This window comes from Dromiciops gliroides, chromosome 3, assembly GCF_019393635.1.
Source record: "Dromiciops gliroides isolate mDroGli1 chromosome 3, mDroGli1.pri, whole genome shotgun sequence".
In the NCBI taxonomy this organism is placed as follows: domain Eukaryota; kingdom Metazoa; phylum Chordata; class Mammalia; order Microbiotheria; family Microbiotheriidae; genus Dromiciops; species Dromiciops gliroides.
In genome coordinates, this window is record NC_057863.1 from 81,627,005 (window position 1) to 81,652,184 (window position 25,180).

The window sequence follows — 25,180 nt, forward strand, 5'->3', positions numbered from 1 at the left end:
AACATTTCCCCAAGTTATATTACTTTACCTACTTAGAAAAAAAGCTATTTTACTTGCTGTCCTGGTTCAGAAACACCACTAAAATAAATTTTTAAAAATCAAGAAACAGCAATGTCATTTTAAGAATTAAACTCCCTTTTCTTTTCTGTTAATCAAGGTCAACTCAACAATAAAGAAACAATATACAAGAATGATTCAAGACAACACCAGGCTCAGATAACCTAAAATTTACCAATATAAATTTCTTGAATATCTGAGACAATTTTCTTTTCCATTAACTTGTCTGTGATATCAAGTGATACTAAATTTTTGTTTTACTAATTCCAAAAGATTTCAATTTATCAGTCCCCTCAATATAAATAATTTCTCCCTCCCCCCTTTTCTGGTAAGGCACCTGGGGTTAAGTGACTTGCCTAGGGTCACAGAGCTAGTAAGTGTCAAATGTCTGAGGCCGCACTTGAACTCAGGTCCTCTTGAATTCCACTTATTGTGGAAATGGTCAGCTTAAACAGTCTACTGAAAGTGGGAGTGCACAATGCAAATGTTTACCACCTTAAAAATCATATTTTATATCAAGTCCTTCCAAAGAGCTTTTCACAGCCCACTATTAAAAAGCCTTATTAGATTAATAGCCTATGATCAACTACTCATGCTTCTCTTAATATTGTGATGTGTTTAGCTTACTACCCTTGAAATTTAGTGTGGAAATTTCCTCAATAAGTCAATAAAGTAAAAAAGTATAGCTGCTAGACAAAAGACTTATATGAGCAGATTTTCAATCAATGGATCAAAATAATTAAAGTTATAAGAAGATAGTTCCAACTTACCGTCAAGTGACTTAATTTTGATTTTCATGTTTGATTTCACTGTAACAATTTACAGTGGCATCTTGATTTAAGAGGCATCTTAATATTCTGGATTTGACAGATTATTTTCACTAAAACTCCCTATCTTTCCTTCTCCTCTTATACCATGATAGCAGGGTCAAGAAGGATAAGTGAAATATTCAGCTTTTGCATATACTAATTCTTAAGTCTTTTACTAAGAATCTACCATAAATGTCTTTCTAAACTACTAGAGAAAATATCACTTGTTTAATGATAGTCCTATTATATAATACAATGTTTTCTAATATGCTATATACTATTTTTTAAACAGCTTACCAGAATTATCAACTTTATCTCTTAACTTTTAAAAGGTGAGGGTTTTTGGGTTTTTTTGGTTGGGTTTGGTTTTTTAAACAATTTTGCCAAACAGAGCATGTTAAGGCTTTCCCTTGTTACCTAAGTAATCACGTTTATGTTTGGAAAGTTTTCATTAACAATAAAGGAAAAATATGCTGTAAATCTTCTTGGTATTTTCTAATCTGAGCCATTCGGTACTCACCATGGACCACTAATTACCTAAAGTATCAAAAACAATTCATATTTTGTGCTATTTGAAATAATCAGTTATTTCTTTGTACATGACTATCAGAATAGGTACAAGATTATCAAGCTAAAACTACATATAGGATATTAACTTTGATCTTCTAACTTAGAATTTTTTTTCTTATAGTGATTTTAAAAATACAAACCAGATAATAGGGAAAAAACCAACACAGATGATTTTATAGGAAAAAACCTCAGGAAAAGACACTTACTGTGAGTGGATGTGATTTCTCATCAAAAATATCCAAGGATCTATCTGAATCTCTATAAAACAAGAGCATGCATTTTTTTTTAAACTAATTCAGGAAAATAGTTACCAACTTAGAAAATTATCTTCCATTGGGGGTAGAAGGAAGCTTAAAGTTTAACATGTTTAACAGTACATATATATATATATGTATATGGTTTTGTAAATTCTTTTCCTAGATTCTAGCATTATATTTTCTCTATTCTCTTTGAAACTTAGAACCTCAATTCAAGATAAAAGATTATGAGATCTGCCAATGCTGCCTTTAACTATTTAATGGGCAATAACCATTAAGTATTAAACTGAAACCATAACCCTATAATTTTGTTAACCTAAAGCCAAGACCCTACAATTTTGTTTTTCTGTTAATTCACATATTACTTTAAAGAAAAAAAAATCTTTAGTGACATTCCCAATTGCAAAATACAATAGCGTGTATAAGGGTTTACCTTAATCCTTATAGAAAGGGAAGACATGTTAGGTAATAGATGTCATGCTTTCATTTTCCTAAAGAATTTTTAGAAGCTCTACAATATATGAACCTTTTAGAGATTTTTTTCCCATTCTTTCCAGCTTTTGTTATATTACTGTTGAACCAATTTTATTTTGTCCATTCAGTGATATAAGGAAACCCTTTCCCTCTCTTCCTTAAGGTAGAGGGCAATGCCTGATGAATGACTGTTGAATGGGGCACTGAAAGGTTAAGGGACTTGCCCACAAATCCAGTAACTATTAAATTAGGCAGGACTTGTTCCCAGATCTGACCAGCTCCCTTCCTCTCCACTAAGGCAAACTACTTCTCAGGCTGAGTCAATAGGGTATTTAAAAAAAAAAATTTTTAAACAAGTAAATCATTCAAAGTTTTGCCTCACCAATTTACTGTGCCCATTTAATTCAAAATTACTAATTAATTACAACTAAAATAATATGCTCTTAAAACAGATGAAATGAGAACACATGTATTAAATGTATAATCACCTTCTTTTTCTTCCTTTTCGTACTTCTGACTGGGATGAATACATGTCACAGGCACAGCATCTCTTTGTAAATATTTATGGTCAGCATGCCAAGAGCAAAACTAGAAATGATTCCCTCCCTCTTCATTGCTATAAGAAAACCTTTTAGAAATTTGTATTCTCACAGAGCTGGCTTTAATTATTTCCATAAAACTAAATTTGCCTGAAAATGAACCAGACACATGCAAAGTGACAACTTGGAATAACTATAGTTTTAAAAGAGCTCACCTGTTTTTTATGTGGTAGTATATTGCTAACGTCACACTGTGGAGGAAAAAGATAGTTTTATAGCAACATATTTCATTACTTTTCTTGGCTGGATATCTCTTCCTTACAATACATTTATTTTAAATGATCGTGAAATTCTATGGGCCTGAATACTTTAATTCATAAGCATACCATCATAACAGTTTTCTTATATATCTGGCTTACAGAGGGAAGAATATAAATACTTAAAAAAATTCTTTTAAGACTACACCAAATTATTTAATACATAAATGCTGAAAAGTCCACACTTCATGTGCTTTGTGTATATTTGTATACATTTATAAAGGCTATTTTAAAATAAATACCTACTATATATCAGTTAAATTCTGAAAAATTATCCTTCCCTCACTACCAAACCAGCTCCCTGAGGATTTTCATGTTATCTACCATTAGACAGCAAGTAAAATAAGATTTACTAAATGAAGTCACTTAAAATTAATTTTCTGTAATTAATAAAAATATCTGAGTGGGTTCAATATAAATGATGGTAGTTATTATGAAGTTTAATGAAGTGATAAATGAAGGATATACCACAAAATGTAAATTAAGGCAAGCATTCAACAAACTATTGTGAAAGAAAAAAAACGATTTCTAGGAAGTCTTTTAGTAGTTATTATAGTCTGGATAAACTTGTCTACTAAAGCATAAAATAAAATGGTTTTCATCCATTAATTTTTATTAACAACCACTGACACATCTGCCATTTGATCTCAGGATCTAAAATAAAACCTAACAGAATCAGAATTGGGAAGAACGAACACATTTTTTAAAAAAGCATCGGCTTAAATATATTTTAGAAAAGTAGTTATTACTTTTAAAAAAGTGATCATTTTAAATATACATGATAGTATCTCCTCAGGGAGCTATGTTAAAGAATATCATATTAGTTTTCTGAAGGGATACTTGTAAATGAGCTTAACCACAGTTTAATCTAGTAAGTGTTTAAACATCCTTCCTGAAATCCCAGTTACAGTTATTAGTTTGCTTAGCAAACTCTTTTCCATTGGCACTGTTTGAATGACTTTAAAAGTGAGTGAAATCTGGATTTAAAGAACTTTACTAAAATTAGGTATTTAAATGTAATTTAAAATACTATGAAAAAGTAGCAAACTAACTTAAAAAGCCTAAAAGATTCACGAGGGAAGCTGAAGCTCAAGGAGAAAGTGTCATCATTCCTTCATTTTCTTATTCCTGCTGATCAACTATCACTCCAATTTCAATTAACCTATGAACACATCTTTACTCCTGGGTCGAATGACAATGGAAGACAGCCAGCTATACTACTAGTCTACTGCTGCTACTACCACTACTACTATTACTACTACCAGTACCAGTACCACTACTACTACCACCACTACCACTAATGTGAAAACCAAGAATGAAAGGTTATTCTTCCGAAATAATATGATTTGAGATTGGTAAATTATAAATATTTGCAAAATATCAATTACTACTCAGCTTCATAATGCTGAAAGAGAAAGTTCTCATGAGACTATACCAAGATTCTGAAGTATAAATTTCTATTCTTGAAGATATTTATTATATTTATAGATAGTTTGTTATGCCTCATATTTAGTCTAGGGCAACAATGCACAAAATTTCTAGAACTGGGAAGCAAGAGAGAATCCCAGAGAACTGTATTTCCTAGTTCTTAATTCAGCAATCTGCTCCTAGGTACTAAAAATGCTTAATAGCCATGCCTCATACAATCTCTTAATCTTATAAATTTCTTACAGTTAAGAAGCTTGTTTTGAAAAGCTATTCTCTTTTTATACATACCCTTCCTTTCTCAGATGGCTACTGAAGGATAAGCCAAGAGTCTGTGTACACTGAAAAGTTACAGTAGGAATTTTGAATCACCTTCTATTAAATCACTGAGATGACTATTTCACAATAATGCTTTATTCCAGTTATTTCGCTGTATGATGCCAGATCACAACACAATTTAGGTTTAGCATGTATCACTGCCTGCTCCATCTTGAATTACTTGGGATACAGGCTCTGTATGATGTTAATCTTCAATGTTTAGAGCAGGTATTCTTAACTTTTCTGTATTATGGACCTCTTTCTTTGGCAGTCTGGTGAACACTATGAACCACTCCTTGGAATAATGTTTTTTTTGTTTTGTTTTGTTTTTTGGTGAGGTAATTGGGGTTAAGTGACTTGCCCAGGGTCACACAGCTAGTAAGTGTTAAGTGTCTGAGGCTGGATTTGAACTCAGGTCCTCCTGAATCCAGGGCAGGTGCTCTATCCACTGCGCCATCTAGCTGCCCCAGGAATAATGTTTTTAAGTGCACAAAAGACATAGGATTACAAGGAAAACTAATTATGTTAAAATATAGTTATCAAAATTTTTAAAAAATTCATTGGCCCCAGGTAAAAATACTCTCTATTCAAGAAAGGAGGTCTGTTTTTAAGTCTTGGAAACTTTGCTTTTGACAGTCAATTCTACTCCTGCTAATAAAGAGGGCTGGTATGGGATACCCTTATTGGGCAGAAAATAGAAAATAATTCAGTTGGCACAAAACTCTTACACAACACTGTACACAACACTGGAGTGTCCTAGCAAGGTTAAACCAAAACAGTCCTGTGTGGGAAATGGGTTGGGAGTCAAGCATGCTGGGTGCTAGTTTGGCCTCTTTTTTTGCCCAAGCAGCTGTGTGACCCTGGACCACTTAACAAATCCCCTGGCCTCCCTCACCAACCCTGCAAAATAGGGTAACAACTAGACTTCTAGGGTCCCTTCCAGCTCTGAAATTGATGTCTGATTTTTCTAGAGCATATCCAGGTCAGCAGGATAACATCTACTTAGATATGTAGTCGCTAAGCATAACTGGTAAACATTGGCCCTCCAAGGAGTGAACATCTCTAGAAGCTACATCTCACACTAAGTTCAAATCAAATGAAAACGAAACATCAAAAGCTTCTGAAAAAAAAAGAATTACTTGCAAAATAGAAACCTGGACTACATTCCTTCAATTTTTCTACTGGAAGGTCCCCCAAACCACTGATAAGGGAGAATTTACAAAGTTGATTAATATTTCCCCTCTCTGAAATCAGGCTACAAGTTGTCTTGGCAACATTAAAAAAAAAGAATCCTGATAAGTCTTTTCAAATAGCTTAAGAATGTTAAATACTAAATACTCTGATTATTAAGATAGCAAATTGTGCATAGTTTAGGTGAGAAAATATCAAAAGCTCTTACCTGTATTCTATTTACTCTCAGCAGGTCAGAGGAAGGAAATTAATAAAGGAGACTGTTCAAAATCACTAAGAAAATTTTAAAAGCTAGCTAACCAATAACATCTTCAAAGAACAATACATTTTCCCGAAGCACTGGACTTTGGAAATATTTGCAACAGTCTCCTAAACTCTTTTTTTTTTTTTGGTGGAGCAATGAGAGTTAAGTGACTTGCCCAGGGCCACACAGCTAGTGTCAAGTGTCTGAGGTCGGATTTGAACTCAGGTCCTCCTGAATCCAAGGATGGTGCTTTAATCCACTGCGCCACCTACCTGCCCCAGGAACTCACTCTTTTTTTCTGGGGGGGGGGCAGGGCAGTGAGGGTTAAGTGACTTGCCCAGGGTCACATAGCTAGTAAGTGTCAAGTGTCTGAGGCCAGATTTGAACTCAGGTCCTCCTGAATCCAGGGCTGGTGCTTTATCCACTGTGCCACCTAGCTGCCCCCTAAACTCACTCTTTAAAGCATTACTAATCCTCATGTCTTAACCTAAGAGTTTAAAGATGGTTGAAAGTAAATTGTTTTCCATTTTATTTATTCTTAGAATTTTACTTTGATGCCCCAGGAGAAAATAGGCTGTGAACCATTAACAGTTATTCCCCACCTGAAATCACTCTTCTGATTATTTTTTTCCATAGTAGTCAACTGTGATGACAAAGAACAAATTTTCTACTTTGGGCTATAAGTATTAGCAGAGTAAAAGAAAATTGAAATATCATTTATGGCATTAGCTATCGTTACTAAAAGGGATTTTACTCAATGCAATAAAATGCTTCCGCTCAGTATTAATTAAAATGGACAAAAATGGATTGATAGTAGGCTTTGGAGGCAGGCACGCAAATATTGACTGATGATAGAGAATAATCTCCTAGGAGTTTCAATAAACCAGGATGTATAATTTATTTTTGCAGTGCTTTTTAAATCCACTAAGTTTTAAAAAATTGAAACCATTGATGACTTTTGTAAACATCAGAATTTGGTTCTTTACCATAGAAACAGGAAGGGTTTTAATCCAACATCTATGACATAGTATGGATTTCATTCAATAGTGTCTTAAAAGTTTGTGGAGGAGAGATTTGTTGTGATCATTATTTCTGTGTTCGAGTGTATGTGCGCACACACAAATGTACACACATGGGCATTACATGTAGTGGTTGCTTTAAGAAAGCTTTTGGAAGGCATAAAGCAAGAAGGAATATTTGGGCAGGGGGATCTCCTGGGTAATGTTACACTCTTGGCTTCCAGCAACTTGGAAGGAGTTTATTTTTTCCCCCTGTAAGTATGAAAATGAGGTCCAGATGTTCCCTAACCTTGAGGAGTTCTAATACATTTAGTATTAACGACAAATGCGAAGATATTTTCTGCAAGAACAGAAGGTGAGAGATGGCATAGACCATAAAAATCTCATTACACACGTCCACTTTTGTTACTGGGTACCCAGGGTTTTCATATAGTGTTCAGGTGAGGATAACATACCGAATGGAAAGCTTTTTCTGAGAGCATTCTCTTCGTTCTAGGAATTTAAAAGTTAAAACATTTGCTAAATACCTTTGATCGTATAATTAGAATAGGGTTCCTTCATATATAGTTTTCAGAACCAGAACATTCACACTCTTTACGAGAACATAGCTACAGTGAATGACTATAACTGCATTTTCTTATCTTTATTTATTATTTTGAGCATTTTCCCCCTAAGTAAACCAATTTTTTTATGCTCTAGTTAGGTCTAAATAGAAATAGGGGGGAAAATAAAAGCCCTAGATGGACAACCGTAGACATAACACCACCAATTTACTTTTTTTGGGGGGGGGGGGGCAATGAGTGACTTGCTCAGGGTCACACAGCTAGTGTCAGGTGTCTGAGGCTGGATTTGAACTCAGGTCTTCCAGAATCCTGGGGCAGCACTTTATCCACTGCATCACCTAGCTGCCCCTACCAATTTACTTTTCAAAGAAAGATGATATAGGAAGCCAATTTTTAAAAAATCCACAAGTTTAAATTGACACATAAAACAGTATCAGAAATTCAATGAATTTTTGTTGTTGTTGTTTTTGTTTTTGCAGGGCAATGAGGGTTAAGTGACTTGCCCAGGGTCACAGGGCTAGTAAGTGTCAAGTGTCTGAGGCCAAATTTGAACTCAGGTCCTCCTGAATCCAGGGCTGGTGCCTTATCCACTGTGCTACCTAGCTGCCCCCAATTCAATGAATTTTTTAAAAGGCAGCTACATCGTATTGCCAATAGGGGAACAAGCCACCCCTTCCAAAGCCTGGAAAGGAGTGGAAGCCACTTGTGTGCTTTACAGAGATGTAAAAGATAAGCTTATCTAGAAATTCTCTATTTTACAATCAAAGTGCCTTCCTCCTCATTTCTCCCAATGCCTTAGTTACTTGAGTTAATATAAGGCATCAAATAAAAGATTTTTCAGTGACATCTTATTTCGTTTTTTCCTTCCCTCATATGGCATAGGATATAAATCTAAAATCCCATATGAAGATCTGGGAAAGCAACCTAGAAGCTGAAACCAGTCTCTGAGAAACAAGCTCTTGAGGTCAATTTAGTGCCTAAAGATGAGCTGAAAGAGTTTCCAAATTCCCTTTTAGCATAAAGAAAGAGTGATTTGTCACTCAACCTTTGGCACGTTAATTGTACTCACCACTTGATTGTGCTTCTAAGATTAGGCTGGCTGACTGTGCTGTCATCTATAAATATTGTGGAGCACGAGCTATACTTTTTAGTGAGCTGCCCTGGAGACAACTGAAAGGAAATAAAAAAGAAAATATGGTAATTTTTTAAGGGTCAATTTATTTTTCTCCATAGATAAAAACTTCAAAACATGAAAATGCACATTAACACACACAAACAAATGCACATACATTCCATAAATTTATTAACTATGTGATAATACCATGCATCAATATGAAAAACATAAAAATCTGGAATTATTGAAGAAATCTGAGCAACAAAGTACCTTTAAAATGTCAACTAGCTGGAGACTCAATGAAACATTTGGTAGCATCTCCTTTTTTAGCACAGGTACATCTTAGAATAAGATTTGTGATTTTTAAGGACTAATGAAAAAGAGCTGAAAACTTATTTTTATTGTCTCATCTGCGTAACACTTCAATCAGGACTCAATGCAATAAGTATTCATGGCAATAAAATGTTAACAGCTGAAATAAAATTCTTTGGGGTGGGGGGCATTTTTTTGTAATAAATAGGAACTGATAGGCAGCATGGCCGGATTAGAGTCACGAAGACCTGGGTTCCAGGTGAGCTTCTGACACACTGGCCATGTAACCCAGTACAAGTCCCTTACCCGGACTGGGATTTAATTGTCTCATCTATTTCCCAACATTCCTTTTAAGCACTAAGACTGTATTATAATACGATCGGAGTAGCTAGGGGGCAGCACAGTGCATAGAGCCATTAGGCCTCGAGTCACAAAGACTTGACTTCAAATCTGACTTCAGACATTTAACAGCTGTGTGACCCTGGGTCATCACTTAACTGTCTGTTTGCCTCAGTTTCCTCAACTGTAAAATGAGCATAATAGTTCCTACCTCCTAGGGTTGTTATAAGCATCAAAAGAGATAAAAATCATAGGACATTTGTACGGTGGCTGACACACATCATAGGCACTATATATAAGCTATTATTAGGTTATGCACAGAATAGAAAATAAAATAACATGAACCTCTTAGTTATGAATAAACTGTCCAAATATAATCTTCCTGGGATTTATGTTCACTTTGTTTAAATAAAATTACCAAAATTTTAAAGGTAAAAAACAATGGCAAACATTAGTTTCTCAGGTTATAATTTCAGGAAACACTTTGTAATTCACCACTACTTATTGTGAACTATGTTTGAACGCCATTATCACTTGGAAGACAGCAAAAAAAAATCATTATGTTAGACTTCAAAAACTGAATACTGCTAGTAATTCTGACAGGACTTGGGAAAAAGAAGTTTATTTTGAATATTACAAAATATTCGTTCTACCATCTTGTTAACAAAGAATATGGACAATTTAAAAGTACTTTATAAGTTTCATTTAACTTGATTTTTGTATGCCAATTTTGTGAATCCTTTACAAATCTGCAAGCCTCATGAGACAGAGCCTATTTCTTATCTAAATTTGGCATGCTAAGTTGAATTACTTGCAAAAGAAAAAAAGTAATTATACTAACTAGGAGAGGCCACACTGCTTAGGCCGATTCTTTTCTATGCATTACTCATTTATTCACTAAGGGAATATTTCTAGTAGGGAGTACTTGGTTAACTTTGTTCCAACTGTAATATATATATATATTTATTTATTTTAAAGTGAGGCAATGGGGGTTAAGTGATTTGCCCAGGGTCACACAGATAGTAAGTGTCAAGTGTCTGAGGCCAGATTTTGCCCTGTAAACTGGGGCAGCTAGGTGGCACAGTGGATAAAGCACCGGCCCTGGATTCAGGAGTACCTGAGTTCAAATCTGGCCTCAGACACTTGACACTTACTAGCTGTGTGACCCTGGGCAAGTCACTTAACCCCCATTGCCCTGCAAGAAAAAAAAAAAATTCCACAAAAGTGAATAAAACTGCATCACTTTTAAAACATTTTACAATTCAGATAAACTTAATGGGGACCATAATTGCCCAATCTTGTCCTGATATTGGTGGCAGTTCTGGATTACTTTTGTAACACTGAAAGTAACTAAAATCTTGGATAATAAGTATCATGTAAGTAACTTGCTTTGATAGTAAGATTACTTTCCATTTCTTTCCCCCTTGTTTCTTGGCTTGAAGTCATATTTCAATCACTTCCAAAAGAGGATGAATGGAAGAGAGGGGACTAACATATATCTATTTAAAGGTTGTATTTAAACAAGAAATCCTTAAGATAAATTAAATCTGGGGCAGCTAGGTGGCGCAGTGGATAGAGCACCGGCCCTTGAGTCAGGAGTACCTGAGTTCAAATCCGGCCTCAGACACTTAACACTTACTAGCTGTGTGACCCTGGGCAAGTCACTTAACCCCAATTGTCTCACTAAAAAAAAAAAAAAAAAAGATAAATTAAATCTTAAGTACCAAGAAGAAAAATAATTGTTTGCCTCATAAAATGAAATCCAAAATCTCAAATATGTGCTTTCAGTTATGATTTTTTTAAAGTTACTAAGTAGAATGAAGATGCCTCTTAAAATTTATTGCCATCAAATACTACTGAAGTTCCCATATGCACATAAAATATTAGAGAAATAACAGAGCCAATCTCCAACTCCTAAGTACTTAGGATAGAGGTCAATAACCTACTTGTCCCTAGGCTGAATCCATCCTAACCAAAGAGGCAAAGCATTATGAAATGATCAAACTCAGGCCATAATCATGTTCCTAGTTTTATTTATAACCAAGCTCTGGTGAGCAGTCTTTAGAATCAATCCATTAAGTGAATACAAGGTAATAGCCACTATTACTCATATTCTTCCTAAGCTATTATGCAAAACATTTAAGATCTAGACCTTTTTTAAAAAAAAAACAGTGTGGAGTCATAGCAGGACATTAAGAATGCAGCCCAACTCAGTAAACGTTTGTGAGAGGTAGGATGATCTGATGAGTAAATAGAAGACACGTTTACATGCCACTGATTTCTGGCTCATGGATGGCATGAAGGTACTCAAGGCTACCCAACTTCCATAAGAATGAATCACCTCTACTCATTCAATACAAATTTTTCAGAGAAGAAATTTTAATATGTTTGAAGGACAGGGAGAAGAGGGGCACTTAGCACAAATAAGTTGTAAAATGGTATCTTAGGTATAAAAGCAGATAAAAATCCTACTTAATGGCTCTTGAAGTCATATTTCTAAGTCAAACAGCAGTTTAAACTCAGTGCCCTTCCACTGAAAAGTTCTATCATATAAATCTCTTATTTTATCTAGCTTTTTTAATGCTAAAATTAATTTTTAATTTTCCCTTTTTTTGCCAAGAGCAATTTAGTAGAAGTTTCCATTTTAAGACCTTACAAAAACTTAAAGCAAAATTCCTCTCATCAATAAAAATTCATTATTTTACACAGACCCTTAACCAGAGGTTTAGAAGATAGGGAAAGAAATTTCCCAACATGTAGAAAATTATATTAATCGTCAAATATTTATCTAGATAACTTACATTTTTTAAAAACATGCATGTCTTAAAACCACAGGAATGTTACTGAAATTCAACTTTTAAAGGGACATTAAAATTGAAGAAATATGGAGAAAAAATATTTCTCCTTGAATACATGTGGTATCTATTAAGATATTAAAATCAACAAGAGATGTAGAAAAAGTAATAGGAAAAAATGATGTTAACATAATCTTACCAAACTAATAGTATTACAATATTTCTGTTCACCAGGGATCATGGTACAATTACTTGTACTTTTTAGCTACTTAATTGTTCTTTCAAAAACCTTTACACTTGAACTGCCGTTTACTTACATGGTTTATATGGTTGCTCTTCCTCTTTTCTCTCACTAAGAATAAAAACAAATTAGCCGATTAATTCTGATGTTTATAGTCTGGAAAAATCAACGATATTTGAGAGTTTATTTGGTTTTATATACATGGAGACAAGTTATATATAAAATTAGATATACAATTTAATTTCATTACATATTAATTTCTATATGTCATTTAGTATATTTTAAAAGTCTTTTCAGTTGTGCAGTTCCCAATACAAATTCTAAAATAAACAACATCAGCTTCCCTACAGAGAAAAAGGACTTCAATAAAATTCAATCTGTAATAACATTATCAGTTTCACTCTGGGGCCTAACAGATACAGATACAAAGAAAAGACAGCCCATACAGAAAAACAGGCAGAACAAATTAGGTTAGCAGTTAAAGCCATTTAACTTTCTCATATCTGATTTCTCAGCAACATAAAATTAAAAATAAAGTAAAAATCATGTTCTAGGTTTAACAACTGGAAGTGCAATGTATTGATTTACAGCTAGGTGTGCTACATCCTGGTTCTATATTACACTGTTACTATAAAATTAAATAAATCATTTTTTAAAACAGTTAACACTGCATTTTCAATTAAAATAGTATACTCATCTTAAAATTAATCATCCATGATATGCAATCTTGTAGTGCTCATAATAACCAGGTGGATGAAAAGGTACTAATGTTGTAGTTTCTTGGTACTCTCCCCAGTTTGTTGCCTAAGCTGAGGCAGATATGGATAAAGGGGGGGTGTGACGGCTACAACCTTCCATTCTTTTACTTTTTCTACTCTTTTTTTCCTGAGCAAGACTAGTCAATGGCTCCTAAAAGCAGGAAACCGCTGGCTTCCTTTGAGAAGGAATGCGGCTACAACAACTCAGGTGGTTTACTCAAGATAGGTAAAGTACACACACAAAAGGTTATTTGACAAATGCCTGATCTGGAGGCAGAGAAACCGCTTTGGATTCTGTGCTCTGCACATACTTAAATCTCTGTGACCTCTGGCAAGTGACCACCTTTCTGGGCAGCAGTTATCCATCTGTAAAATGAGAATTGGACTGGATGGCCTCTAAAGTTCTTTCTAGCTCTCAATCTATGATCCTAAAGTCCACGTTAAGAAATTTCTATTTCTTTTTTTTTTATATAATTTATTCATGGGGCAGCTAGATGGTGCAGTGGATAGAGTACTGGCTCTGGAGTCAGGTGTACCTGAGTTCAAATCCGGCCTCAGACACTTAACACTTACTAGCTGTGTGACCCTAGGCAAGTCACTTAACCCCAACTGCCTCACTAAAAAAAAAAAAAAATATTCATGCATTTATTCGGTTTTTTTGCAGGGCAATGAGGGCTAAGTGACTTGCCTAAGGTCACACAGCTGGTAAGTGTCAAGTGTCTCAGGCCGGATTTGAACTCAGGTCCTCCTGAACCCAGGGCTGGTGCTCTATCCCCTGCGCCACCTAGCTGCCCCTGAAACTTCTATTTCTAAAGCATAAGTTAAAGCATGATCATCACCATAGTAATCATTTAAATGATATAAAGTGAACTGCTTCATCTGAATTACTATGACATCCTACATATTTGATAGCTTGGACTTTTTCCTTTGGAAACTACTTGTTTATACCCTTCAATCATGTATTCACAGGGGAATAGTACTTTTTAAAATCAGTCCCTAAAACAGGGTGTCCCAAAAGTTTAAGGGCTGCTTTAACCTTCAATAAGCTTTAAACTACCCTAAGATTTTTGAGACTTTTATCTGAGAAACTTTCTGAAAAGATTTTTTTCCCCTAACTTATCTCCCTTCCAATTGTAACTACATTGGTTTTACTTCTGCAAAAACTTTTAACTTTCATATAATCAAAATTGTAAATTTTATCTTCTATGATCCTCTATAACTTGTTGGGCATGAACTAGCATTGTTCCCCTAGCCATAGATCTAAAAGGTAATTTCTTCTTTGCAGTTTTAATTTTTGGTGTGACCTTTTGTACCTATGTCACATATCCATTTGGAGTATATTCTGGAATATGGTACCTAATTCCTGACACCCCACCTTCCAGTTTTCCTAGCAGTTTTGTCCAGGAGTGAGTGCTTATCCCAGTAGCTAGGGTCTTTGGGTTCTACTTTGCTTCTACTGTGTACCTATTCTGTTACACTGAACCACTTTAATCGTCTTGATTACTCTGTAATATACTTTGAGACTGGGTACAGCTAGATCCCCTATCTTTTCCACTTATTTTCATTTATTTCCTCCAGATAAATTTCAGCTCTACAAAATAACCTTTTGATAGTTTGATTTTTATGGCCACGAGTAGATAAATTTATTTAGCTTAAATCATCGTTTTCTTTCTTTCTTTTTTTGGGGGGGGGGGTTGGTGAGGCAATTGGGGGTTAAGTGACTTGCCCAGGGTCACACAGCTCGTGTTCGGTGTCTGAGGCCAGATTTGAACTCAGGTCCTCCTGAAACCAAGGCCAGTGCTTTATCCACTGCACCACCTAGCTGCCCCTCATCATTTTCATTATACCAGCTCAGACTCATGAGGAATTAATATTCTTCCATTTTTATTTCTATTTTTCTGTAAAGTGTATACATATGTACATACATTTTCTTTCATTCTTTAGTTATCTTAAATGGTACTTCTTCTATCTTGGACCTGCTGGGTTTTGTTAGCAATACACAGAAATGCTTGTATTTTATGACAATCTATTTTGTATTCTGCAACTTTACTGTTGTTAATTGCATCTATTAATTTTTAATTGACTCTAGAGTTTTCTAACTAAATATCTCAAAAAAATGATCTTTTTCTTTGCCTCTACTTATCACTTGTTTATTTTTCTTATTTTATTTCTAGTTAACATTTCTAGCATTATATATCAAATAATAGTGGTGATAATGGACATTCTTGCTTTATCCGTGATCTTACTTGGAAAGGTCTCTAGTTTATACCCATTACATATACAATTAACTCTTGGTTTTAAATAGATACTATTTACCATATTAAGGTTCATTTATTTCTATACATTTGAACAGTGGTGTCAAACTCAAAAAGAAATTGATTACTGCAGGCTGAATATTCTCTTAGTAAATCACAAATGAACATTTTCTATATTGCACTGTATTTTTATTTGTTAAATATTTACATTTAAATTACATTTCAATATAGTTCCAACCCCAATGGGGAAAATTTGAGAGGTTTCTGTGGAGCTCCCTTGATACTTATGCTTTAGAATATTTTTGTGGTTTTTTTTTATTAATAGAAATGGATATTGAATTTTGTCAAAGGCTTAAAAAAAATCTGATATAATTATTTTTATTACTAGGTCTCTGATGTTTATCGTTTTCTGCTGTAAGTCAAAACTGCTCATAGGGCAAAATCTTTTGACATGTTACGGTGGCTCTTTAAAAAATGTTTGTGTCGATATTTATTAGGGATATTGGGCTTTGCTTTCTCTGTTTTATGTCTCCCTGGTTTAGGTGACAAGATCGTATTTATGCCTGAAAGAATTTGGTGATATACATTGTATTTCCATTTCTGCAAACAATTTTACATGCTTTCCAACTAATGTGTTCAAAAGGAAACACAGGACCCAAGTTATCTGCCTTTAATTATATGAGGAGAACATGTTAGGCAGTAGTTCACAGGGGCAACAATCTCAAAAAAAACTAGGAATCAACTTTAGGTAACACAAGCAAACAGCAGAGAAGTTAATAGAAAATTTTGAATTTCTCATCTCTGTCATACAGAAGACAGAAGAGATAATAGCTTTAAAAGCCTAAAGCTAGCTTGCTGGGATAAACAGTGCTATTATCTTAGAGCACCTGCAGTTTCAATCAATTAATAACTGGTTAAGGGAACCATGATAAAGACAGTACTGGGGCATTAAGACTGGGACAACGAATTATAACCACACAGAATGAGCTTGGTTAGGCTAAAATACTGGATGGATGTGGAGATTAGTTTCATCTTGAAGGGAAGAATGGTATTTATTTACCTTTAGGACATATGCTAAGCCACTGTCCTAAACTAGGAACTGGTTCAGTAGGTTCAGATGACACAGCCAAAGACAACTTCCCGCCTATGTCCAATTTATCAAGTTATTCTACCTTCCATTTCTTTCCCCCTTACTTTATAAAGTGTTTTGAAAATCCCTGCTATGTCTCAAGGCCAGAAGAACTGAGAAAACTCAGACAGAGATTAGTGACAGAGACGGAAGGGCTACCACCTCAGCTGAGATGTGAGCCTTCATTTGCCATTCAGCTACTATGGCCGCCCCCCACGCCACCTTTCCACTTGGGAAATTTCTTTACAAAGGACCCTGTGGAAGACTAGGCATGTCATTCAATTGGGTTATAACAAGATCAAAGCTTCAAAAATCTCAAGTGGTCATAATGCATGCCAGGCATCGGGTACCTCAGCTGATCACAACATGGTGCTTAAATGAGGCCCAAATCAGAGGGTTACTTTCCATGTGAGCATTATCAGATTGGCTCGTCCATAGCTTGAAAAAACCCTTAATGATGGCTATCTTAAAAATGAGTTTGCTTTATGGAGACATATTGGCATTATGAAATGGTCAGCAGAAACAAGATTCAGAATCAGGGGATCCTGGATGAATCTGATTTTTACTACCTGTGTGACCTTGAACAAGTCATTCCTTTCCTTTCAGGGTCTCCATCCAACTCCATGACCTGTAAAGTGATGGAGTTGGACTGGATACCAATCTATAATCTGCATGTATAAAATGTGTAGCATTATGTACACTGATACAGTGGCAAACAAAACAAGTCACATACATTATCAGGGTTATCATGAAAGCTCTGCTTACATCAATATATAATCTTGAACACATGATACAGAATTCCTAGCCAAAAAGGAGCAACCTATAAAAGAAAAAAGTGAGGTCTTAATAGTCTGCTGAGAAAAAGAAAACACACGCCATCTTACCATCAGTCTGGGATTTGCTCAGAAATATTGTGCTTGCTCTGGGATGGTCAGATGGGTTTGATTCCATGGCTAAATCTGTTGAGGAAGGAGATAAGAGGAAAAGTGAGAATTTAGTATATTTTAAAAATATCCAAATAAAATATCCACCAGTCTTTTTGGGTGTACTGTTCTGCTGGCAATTTTTAAAAAAGTCGTCCCCAATGTAGAGTAAAGCTGCATATGAAGGAAATCTATGCGAATTTTTAAAAATCCTAACAAAAGAAAAGAAATGCTATGGAATCTTTGTATGTAGGAATGCCAATAAACATGGAATAATGGGGATATGTAAAAGACAAACTGCCCACTCTGAGACTGAGCTAAAAATATATGATTGGGAAAATTTCAAAACTAACTCAGGCAGTAATAACGCACATGTAGTGATCTACAAGAAAATGGGCAGAATGTTTTTACATTCGAGGCCAATGTGTTGTATAATACTGATAATCAGAAAGTTGGCCACTGTGACAAGTGAAAAAACCCAATTTATCTATTAGCTTTCTTGTTAAAAACAACAAGATTTTTAGTACACAATTGAAAAGTTTAAAAAGCACATAGCCAAGAAGTCTAAAAATTTATAAGTGAACTTTTCTTTCTTTTTTTTTCCCCCTGCAGGGTAATGAGGGTTAAGTGACTTGCCCAGAGTCACACAGCTAGTAAGTATCAAATATCTGAGGCTAGATTTGAACTCAGGTCCTCCTGAATTCAGGGCCAGTGCTTTATCCACTGTGCCACCTAACTGCCTCAATATAAGTGAATGTTTTAAGAAGAGTTTTGCATTTGATATGTACAACATCCCTGTGAGGGATTGCCAATATGCAGCCTCATTTGACATGTAAGGAAACTAAGGCTCAGAGAGGTTTGAGGCCAGATCTGAACTCAGATCTTCCTGACTCCAAGCCTGATACTCTATCTACTGCACCAAGATGCACAAGGAACAAAAACATAATGCATTCAAGTTAATCCAAAGTAAAAACACAATAATCAAATGGGTGGGAGTGGGGTTTGAAAGTCTCTTTCAATATATTAAAGTCTTTAAAAAGCATGGCCAGACATGTATAATCCACATCTGATTGCTTACCACCTCAGGAGGCGGGAGGAGAGAGAAGGAAGGAGAGAAAATTTGGAACTCAAAACTATAAATAAAATTTAAAAATAAATGACCCCCCCCTTTTTTAAACTATCATTTGAAGCAGAGAAGTAAAAGGTATTAGATCAAATAGTTAAATGTACTAGGTTTAAGTGATTTACTAGATCACAGGGACTAGATGACAAGACACTCAGGTTTTGAAGAATTAAGGACAAGAGTGATGCTACAGACCAAGAACATAGCCATTAAGAATGGCCACTAGGCAAAAAATAAATAAATAAATAAAAACAGGGGGCGGCTAGGTGGCGCAGTGGATAGAGCACCGGCCCTGGAGTCAGGAGTACCTGAGTTCAAATCCGGCCTCAGACACTTAACACTTACTAGCTGTGTGACCCTGGGCAAGTCACTTAACCCCAATTGCCTCACTTAAAAAAAAAAAGGTGATCAAGAAAGGTTTCTTGAGGCAGCTAGGTGGCACAGTGAATAAAGCACTGGCCCTGGATTCAGGAGGACCTAAGTTCAAATCTGGCCTCAGACACTTAACACTTACTAGCTGTGTGACCCTGGGCAAGTCACTTAACCCCCACTGCCCCGCAAAAACAACAACAACAAAAAAAAAACAAAGAATGGCCACTAGGGGCAGCTAGGTGGCGCAGTGGATAGAGCACAGGCCCTGGATTCGGGAGGATCAGAGTTCAAATCCAGCCTCAGACACCTGACACTTACTAGCCATGTGACCCTGGGCAAGTCACTTAACTCTCATTGCCCTGCAAAAAAAGAAAAAAAGAATGGCCACTGTACCAAAAGGTGGTGAGTTTGCAACCCTTCTAACATTAGTTGTCCGTTCAACCTAAAATGGGGTGGGCTAAGTGGTGCAGTGGATAGAACAGTAGCCCTGGAGTTAAGAGGACCTGAGTTCAAATCTCACCTCAGACACTTACTAGCTGTGTGACCCTGGGCAAAACACTTAACTCCAATTGCCTTAAATGATAAAACAGATAAAAAATATACAACATTTATAACTTATTTTTTCCCTTCCATATATACATTGCTGCAACTCTCCACATTTTCCCATGTAATTACTGATGGCCAAATCACAAATAACCAAAACTGTATTGAGGGATGACCATAATTTCATCTCAGAACTAAGCTTATAAAAGTTAAGGCATCATACAATCGAGAATTTATTTCACAGATGAAGAATTTACTTAGGAACAAAGGAAAATGGAGGTCATTTGCTGAGAGCTTCCTCTTCTCCCATCACTCAGATGTCTTCTGCTACTCTCTTCTCCTTCACTCCTGTCTCCCTACTCCTTGACAGCAGCTCCCTTCTACTTGCGCAGGCACTCTCCTTCCATCCCATCTCCTCCAGCAGCCTACAAACATGCCCATAACCACTTCATCCTTCCATCCCTGCCAACTGTCATCCCATATCCCTTCTGCCCTTTGTAACACCTCTCAATTATGCTTCCTTCTTTCCTCTGATGCTGCCAACCATTCTAGTGCAGGACCTTGTCTCCTTCCGTCTATATTCTATTGCAATGGCCTGTTGGTTTGTCTGCCTGCCACAAATTTCTCCCCACTCAAAATCTATTCTCCATTCAGAAGCCAAAGTGAATTTTCCTAAAGCCCAGGTCCACCCAAGTCAACCCTCACTCCCTCAATAAACTCCAGAGGCTCCCTATTACTTCCAGGATCAAATACAAAATCCTCTGTTTGGTCTTCAAAGTCCTTTGTGCTAAGCCCTACCTCCAGCTTCCCAGTCTTCTTACTCTCCTCTGTGTACTATTCACATCAAGGACAATGTTCTCCTGGCTGTTCCCTGAACAAGAAACTCCACCTTGCAGCTCCAGACATCTTCTCTGGCTCTCCTCCATGCCTGGCATGCTCTCCCTCTTAGATTTGCTGGCTTCCTCAACTCCCAAGTAAATCCTAACCTTTTCCAGGAAGCTTTCCCCAGACTCCCCCCCCCCCATTATATTGTGAGCTCCTTGCAGGCAAGTACCACCTTCGGCTTTTTCGTTTTTATCTCCAGTGCTTTTACAGACTGACTGACAAGGATAAATGGGTATTTCTTTCAATGTAGAATTGCAAAGAGTAGGGCTCTTGAAGCAAACTAGGTCTCTTTACAAATATTTACACATGTTTTTGGTATAGGAAACTCCTTGGTTGGGAAATTGTACCAATGCAAGTCAGCACCTTTGCAGCATCTGAAAGTCTTAACAAGCTATAGAGGGTTTCCTTATACCAGTGAATGAAATCACAAGTCTAGTCTTTATCTCTAAGAAATATTGTAGAAAACAGGGTTCACAGTAATGCCCAAGTGGACACTAAACTTATTCCAGGTAATGAAATATCAAATTGACTCATATCAACAGCAAGTAGATCTCTTAAATCTTTAAGAGAGACAAAAAAAGTGATAGGAAAATATTAATGTGGACCCTGACATTCGGTTAGGTTAAAAAATGCTGAAAATATAGATATACTTCAGATTACTTGCTGTCTTGGGGAGGGGGGAGGTAGAAAAATGTGAAACTAGAAATATTATAAAAACAAATGTGGAAAACGATAGTGGAAAACAATAAAATATTTATATGGAAAAAAGAAAATATAGATATACTTATATATGTACGTATGTATGTGTATGCATATACATGCATATCCATGTAAATATGAGAAGCTGGTAAACTGAAAGCATAAGGCTAACTTTCAATGTCAAGTTCTCAAGTTCATTACTTTCAAGACGTTCTCAGAATCCTACATTTGGAAAAGAGCTTACACAACATTTAATCTAATACCTTTATTTTTGATATAAGGAAAAGAAACTTAGACAAAGTGGTTTGCTTGAGGCTGCAGAGCTGATTAGGGCAGAACCCGGAGCAGAACACAGCCCACCTAGTTTCTAGCCCAGTTCTATTTCCTCCATAACACTGCCTACAAAACAGATTCAGGTTGGTCTTTCCCTGATGGATTTCTGGAATGCTAGAAGAATACATGTTATCATCAGAGCAGGACAATCCGAAAGACTGCAGAGCAATGCAAATGAGCACAATCTTTTCTTGAAAGCAATGTGGTCCCCAGAGCCACAACTGGCTATAAATATCTGAACCAGTAAAACTACAACTAGGGATATTTGGGGAGATTTTTAAAAAACTAGATTCTGTCAAATTGTGATTTCATCAGTGCAGGGAATTCTCAATGAATAGTAACCTCTTCATTCTACAAATACAGATTAGCAACTGTTCTGCAACATACAGAAAATGCCCCGAGAGATTAAGTGACTAGCCCAGATCTCCGAGGTCAACATTCTATTAATTCACTAAACCAAGATGTCTTGGGAATATATCCCAAGGAAAAAAAAATAAGAACATAAGCCACTTATGTGACAATGTTTATACCAGCACTATGCCTAATTTGATGTTTTTGTTTAGGTGTTGTTTCAGTTGTGTCCTACTCTTTTGTGACCCCATTTGTAGTTTTCTTGGAAAAGATATTGGAATGGTTTGCCATTCCCTTCTCCAGTTCATTTTACAGATGAGAAAACTGAAGCAATAAGGGTTAAGTGACTTGCCCAGAGTCACAGAACTACCTAAGGCCACATTTGAACTCAGATCTTCCTGACTCCAGGACTAGTACTCTAACTAGTACCTAACCACCTAACTGCCCTATGCCTAATGGCAACAGCAACAGCAATAACAACAACAAAAAGTATGGTCAATTCAAATGCCTAATGCCTGGGAATAGCGAAACATATGGTAAGTAAACTGAAGCAATTGAGTCCTAGGATGTTTTTACTATCATGGAGAATAACCCATCAGAAGCATGAAGAAATAAAGGGATCTGGGGGCAGCTAGGTGGCATAGTAGATAAAGCATCGGCCCTGGATTCAGGAGGACCTGAGGTCAAATCTGGCCTCAGACAGTTGACACTAGCTGTGTGACCCTGGGTAAGTCACTTAACCCTCATTGTCCTGGGGGAAAAAGAAATAAAGGGATCCAATGAAACAGATATATTCTATGCTGATTTAAAACTACATAAAATGTCAATTCACAGCATAGCAGAGCACATGCAGAGTCAACCTTAGTATTGAAAAACCAAACAGACAGGGGTTCAAGTCTTGTCTCTGACACATACTATCTCTGTGGCTATGGGCAAATCACTTGGGCTCTCGGCGCATGCCCAGGAAACCAAAACTAGAAAATGCGAAGGAATAAAGATAACTTTATTCAAGTCACAGATCACATGGCCAGGCGAATTTGCATTGGACACAAAATTGAGAGGAATAGCGCATATTTTTTTTTGGATTATAGGTCAGAATACTAAAATAGGTCCAGAGGCTAAAACATTGGACTGAACTGAGTAAAAAATTCATAGGGATAAATACAGCCTTACACTTTGGATTAAAACAACATCCATTTCCTAGTATAAAACAGAGTGGGTGTGGTTAAGCTGCAAATTGTCAGGGAAAAAAAGATGTAGGCCTTTTAGTAGACTATCAGTTCCATATGAGTCCAAAGTGTGAGAGGGCAGTCCAAAGCTAGAGCTAGAAAGAGAGGCAAAATATCCACTGTTCTCTAGGAAAAGCAGAGTATCCACTGATCTCTGTCCTGCTCCAGACCACTTCTGCAGTCTTTTGTTTAGTTCAAAATGTCACAGTTTAGAAAAGCTACTGATAAGACAGATTGTCCACAGGAAGGCAAACAGAACAGCCAAGTGTCAGGATTAGACTTGTTCTCTTTTTCTCAAGAGGCAAACCTAGGAGCAATGGGTAAAAACTGGAGAAGCAGATTCGCACTGAAATGAGGAGAAACCTAACAATTCCAACTATTCAAAATATGGGCTGCCTTGGGAAGGAATGAGTTTCCCCCTTACTGGGGCTGCACCTCAAGCACAGGGGATGACCACTTGTTGAGTATTTCATAGAGAAGATTCTTGTTCATGTAGGGATTACACATTTCTTAACTCAGAGATCCTAATAATTTTTTATTGTAAATTTGACTTCTTAAAAAAAGTTGTGACTCAAGGATGTGATGACAGGATCCAAACTCTAGGGATACAATGAAACAGATCTAGAAATAAGTAGATAAGAACAATGTGCTAATGTATTTTGTTGTTTTTGTGGGGCAATGAGGGTTAAGTGTCAAGTGTCTGAGGTCACTTTTGAACTCAGGTCCTCCTGAATCCTGGGCCGGTGCTTTATCCACTGTGCCACCTACCTGCCCCCACTAATGTAGTTTTGTTTTTTGTTTGCTTTTTTTTAGTGAGGCAATAGGGGTTAAGTGACTTGCCCAGGGTCACACAGCTAGTAACTGTTGAGTGTCTGAGGCTTGATTTGAACTCAGGTACTCCTGACTCCAGGGCCAGTGCTCTATCCACTGCCCCATCTAGCTGTCCCCCCCTCCACTAACGTAGTTTTAAAAAATTAAAAATCAAGGTCATTATTTAAAAGGTTACTGAAAACCAGAGATTTTTATTCTAACTTTGTACAAAACCATGGTGCATGTAAATCTTCACTTGAAATAATACCATGTGTACTTCTCATTGTCAAATTTCAAGATTAACCTAACAGAATTGGAAAAGACTCAAAGACTCCTCCAACTATAGAGGGTAGGTTCCACAGCTGTGGAATGCTGCATATAATGTCATTTTAAAAAATGTGTTAACCGGTTTTGTTGAATTTTTTTCCTCTTTTAAAGACAATTCTTTGTTATAAGGGATGACTCTCTGGGAGTCAAGGAGGAATAAAGCAGGATTAAGCAATGTAAAAATAAAATGTATGAATAAGAACCCTTTTTAAAAAAAAATCAGGGGGCGGCAAGGTGGCACAGTGGATAAAGCACTGACCCTGGATTCAGGAAGGCCTGAGTTCAAAACCGGGCTCAGACATTTGATACTTACTAGTTGTGTGACCTTGGGCAAGTCGCTTAACCCTTACTGCCCTGAAAAAAAAAAAATCAAATGACATAATAAGAAAAAGACCCAGAGAAGAGTAACTGTAAGTACACCATATGTCAAGAGACTAAAAGTTTAGGACTGTCTCTTTAATTTCCAAAGACAAATCTTGAGGGAGGTAAATAAATGACACAAATATAAAAACAGATGAAATGAACACTGCTATGTTCATCAAAACTTGAAATATAGAAGATATCACTTGGGAAAGAGACTAATTTTGGGAATATTTTTTAAAGTGTTATACTTTATATAATGTAAGTAATAAACATAGAAGATTCATTAACCTCTAATGTGGGCCAGGCTAAAAATGTAAACAGGTTCATAAAGGGTAACTGATAGACTGAGACAGCAGATTAAGTCAAAGAAGGATGGGCATCAGAGGAGCACACTTCTCATTTCTGTGGTTAACCTCAAGACAAACATTGAGAGATTCATTAAAAATGTGGAAATAGAAATAAAACTTAAAGCATAAAGCATACAGCATACCCCCTT

At 36.2% G+C, this 25,180-nt stretch overlaps 1 protein-coding gene across 2 annotated transcripts in view; it reads right to left on the reverse strand.

Moving 5' to 3' along the window:
- The window catches only part of CCNYL1 (cyclin Y like 1), a 73,531-nt gene that overhangs the window by 23,133 nt on the left and 25,218 nt on the right, over positions 1-25,180 (reverse strand). For both annotated transcript variants that reach the window (XR_006355782.1, XM_043998290.1), the window contains exons 2-6: positions 17,611-17,685; positions 12,661-12,695; positions 8,853-8,953; positions 2,922-2,957; positions 1,643-1,694 (exon numbers count right to left, since the gene is read on the reverse strand). Coding sequence is in view for 1 of the 2 variants with exons in the window: in XM_043998290.1 (XP_043854225.1) it covers positions 1,643-1,694; positions 2,922-2,957; positions 8,853-8,953; positions 12,661-12,695; positions 17,611-17,685 (299 nt within the window). In the remaining variant the exon portion in view is untranslated. The remainder of the gene's footprint in view (positions 1-1,642; positions 1,695-2,921; positions 2,958-8,852; positions 8,954-12,660; positions 12,696-17,610; positions 17,686-25,180) is intronic.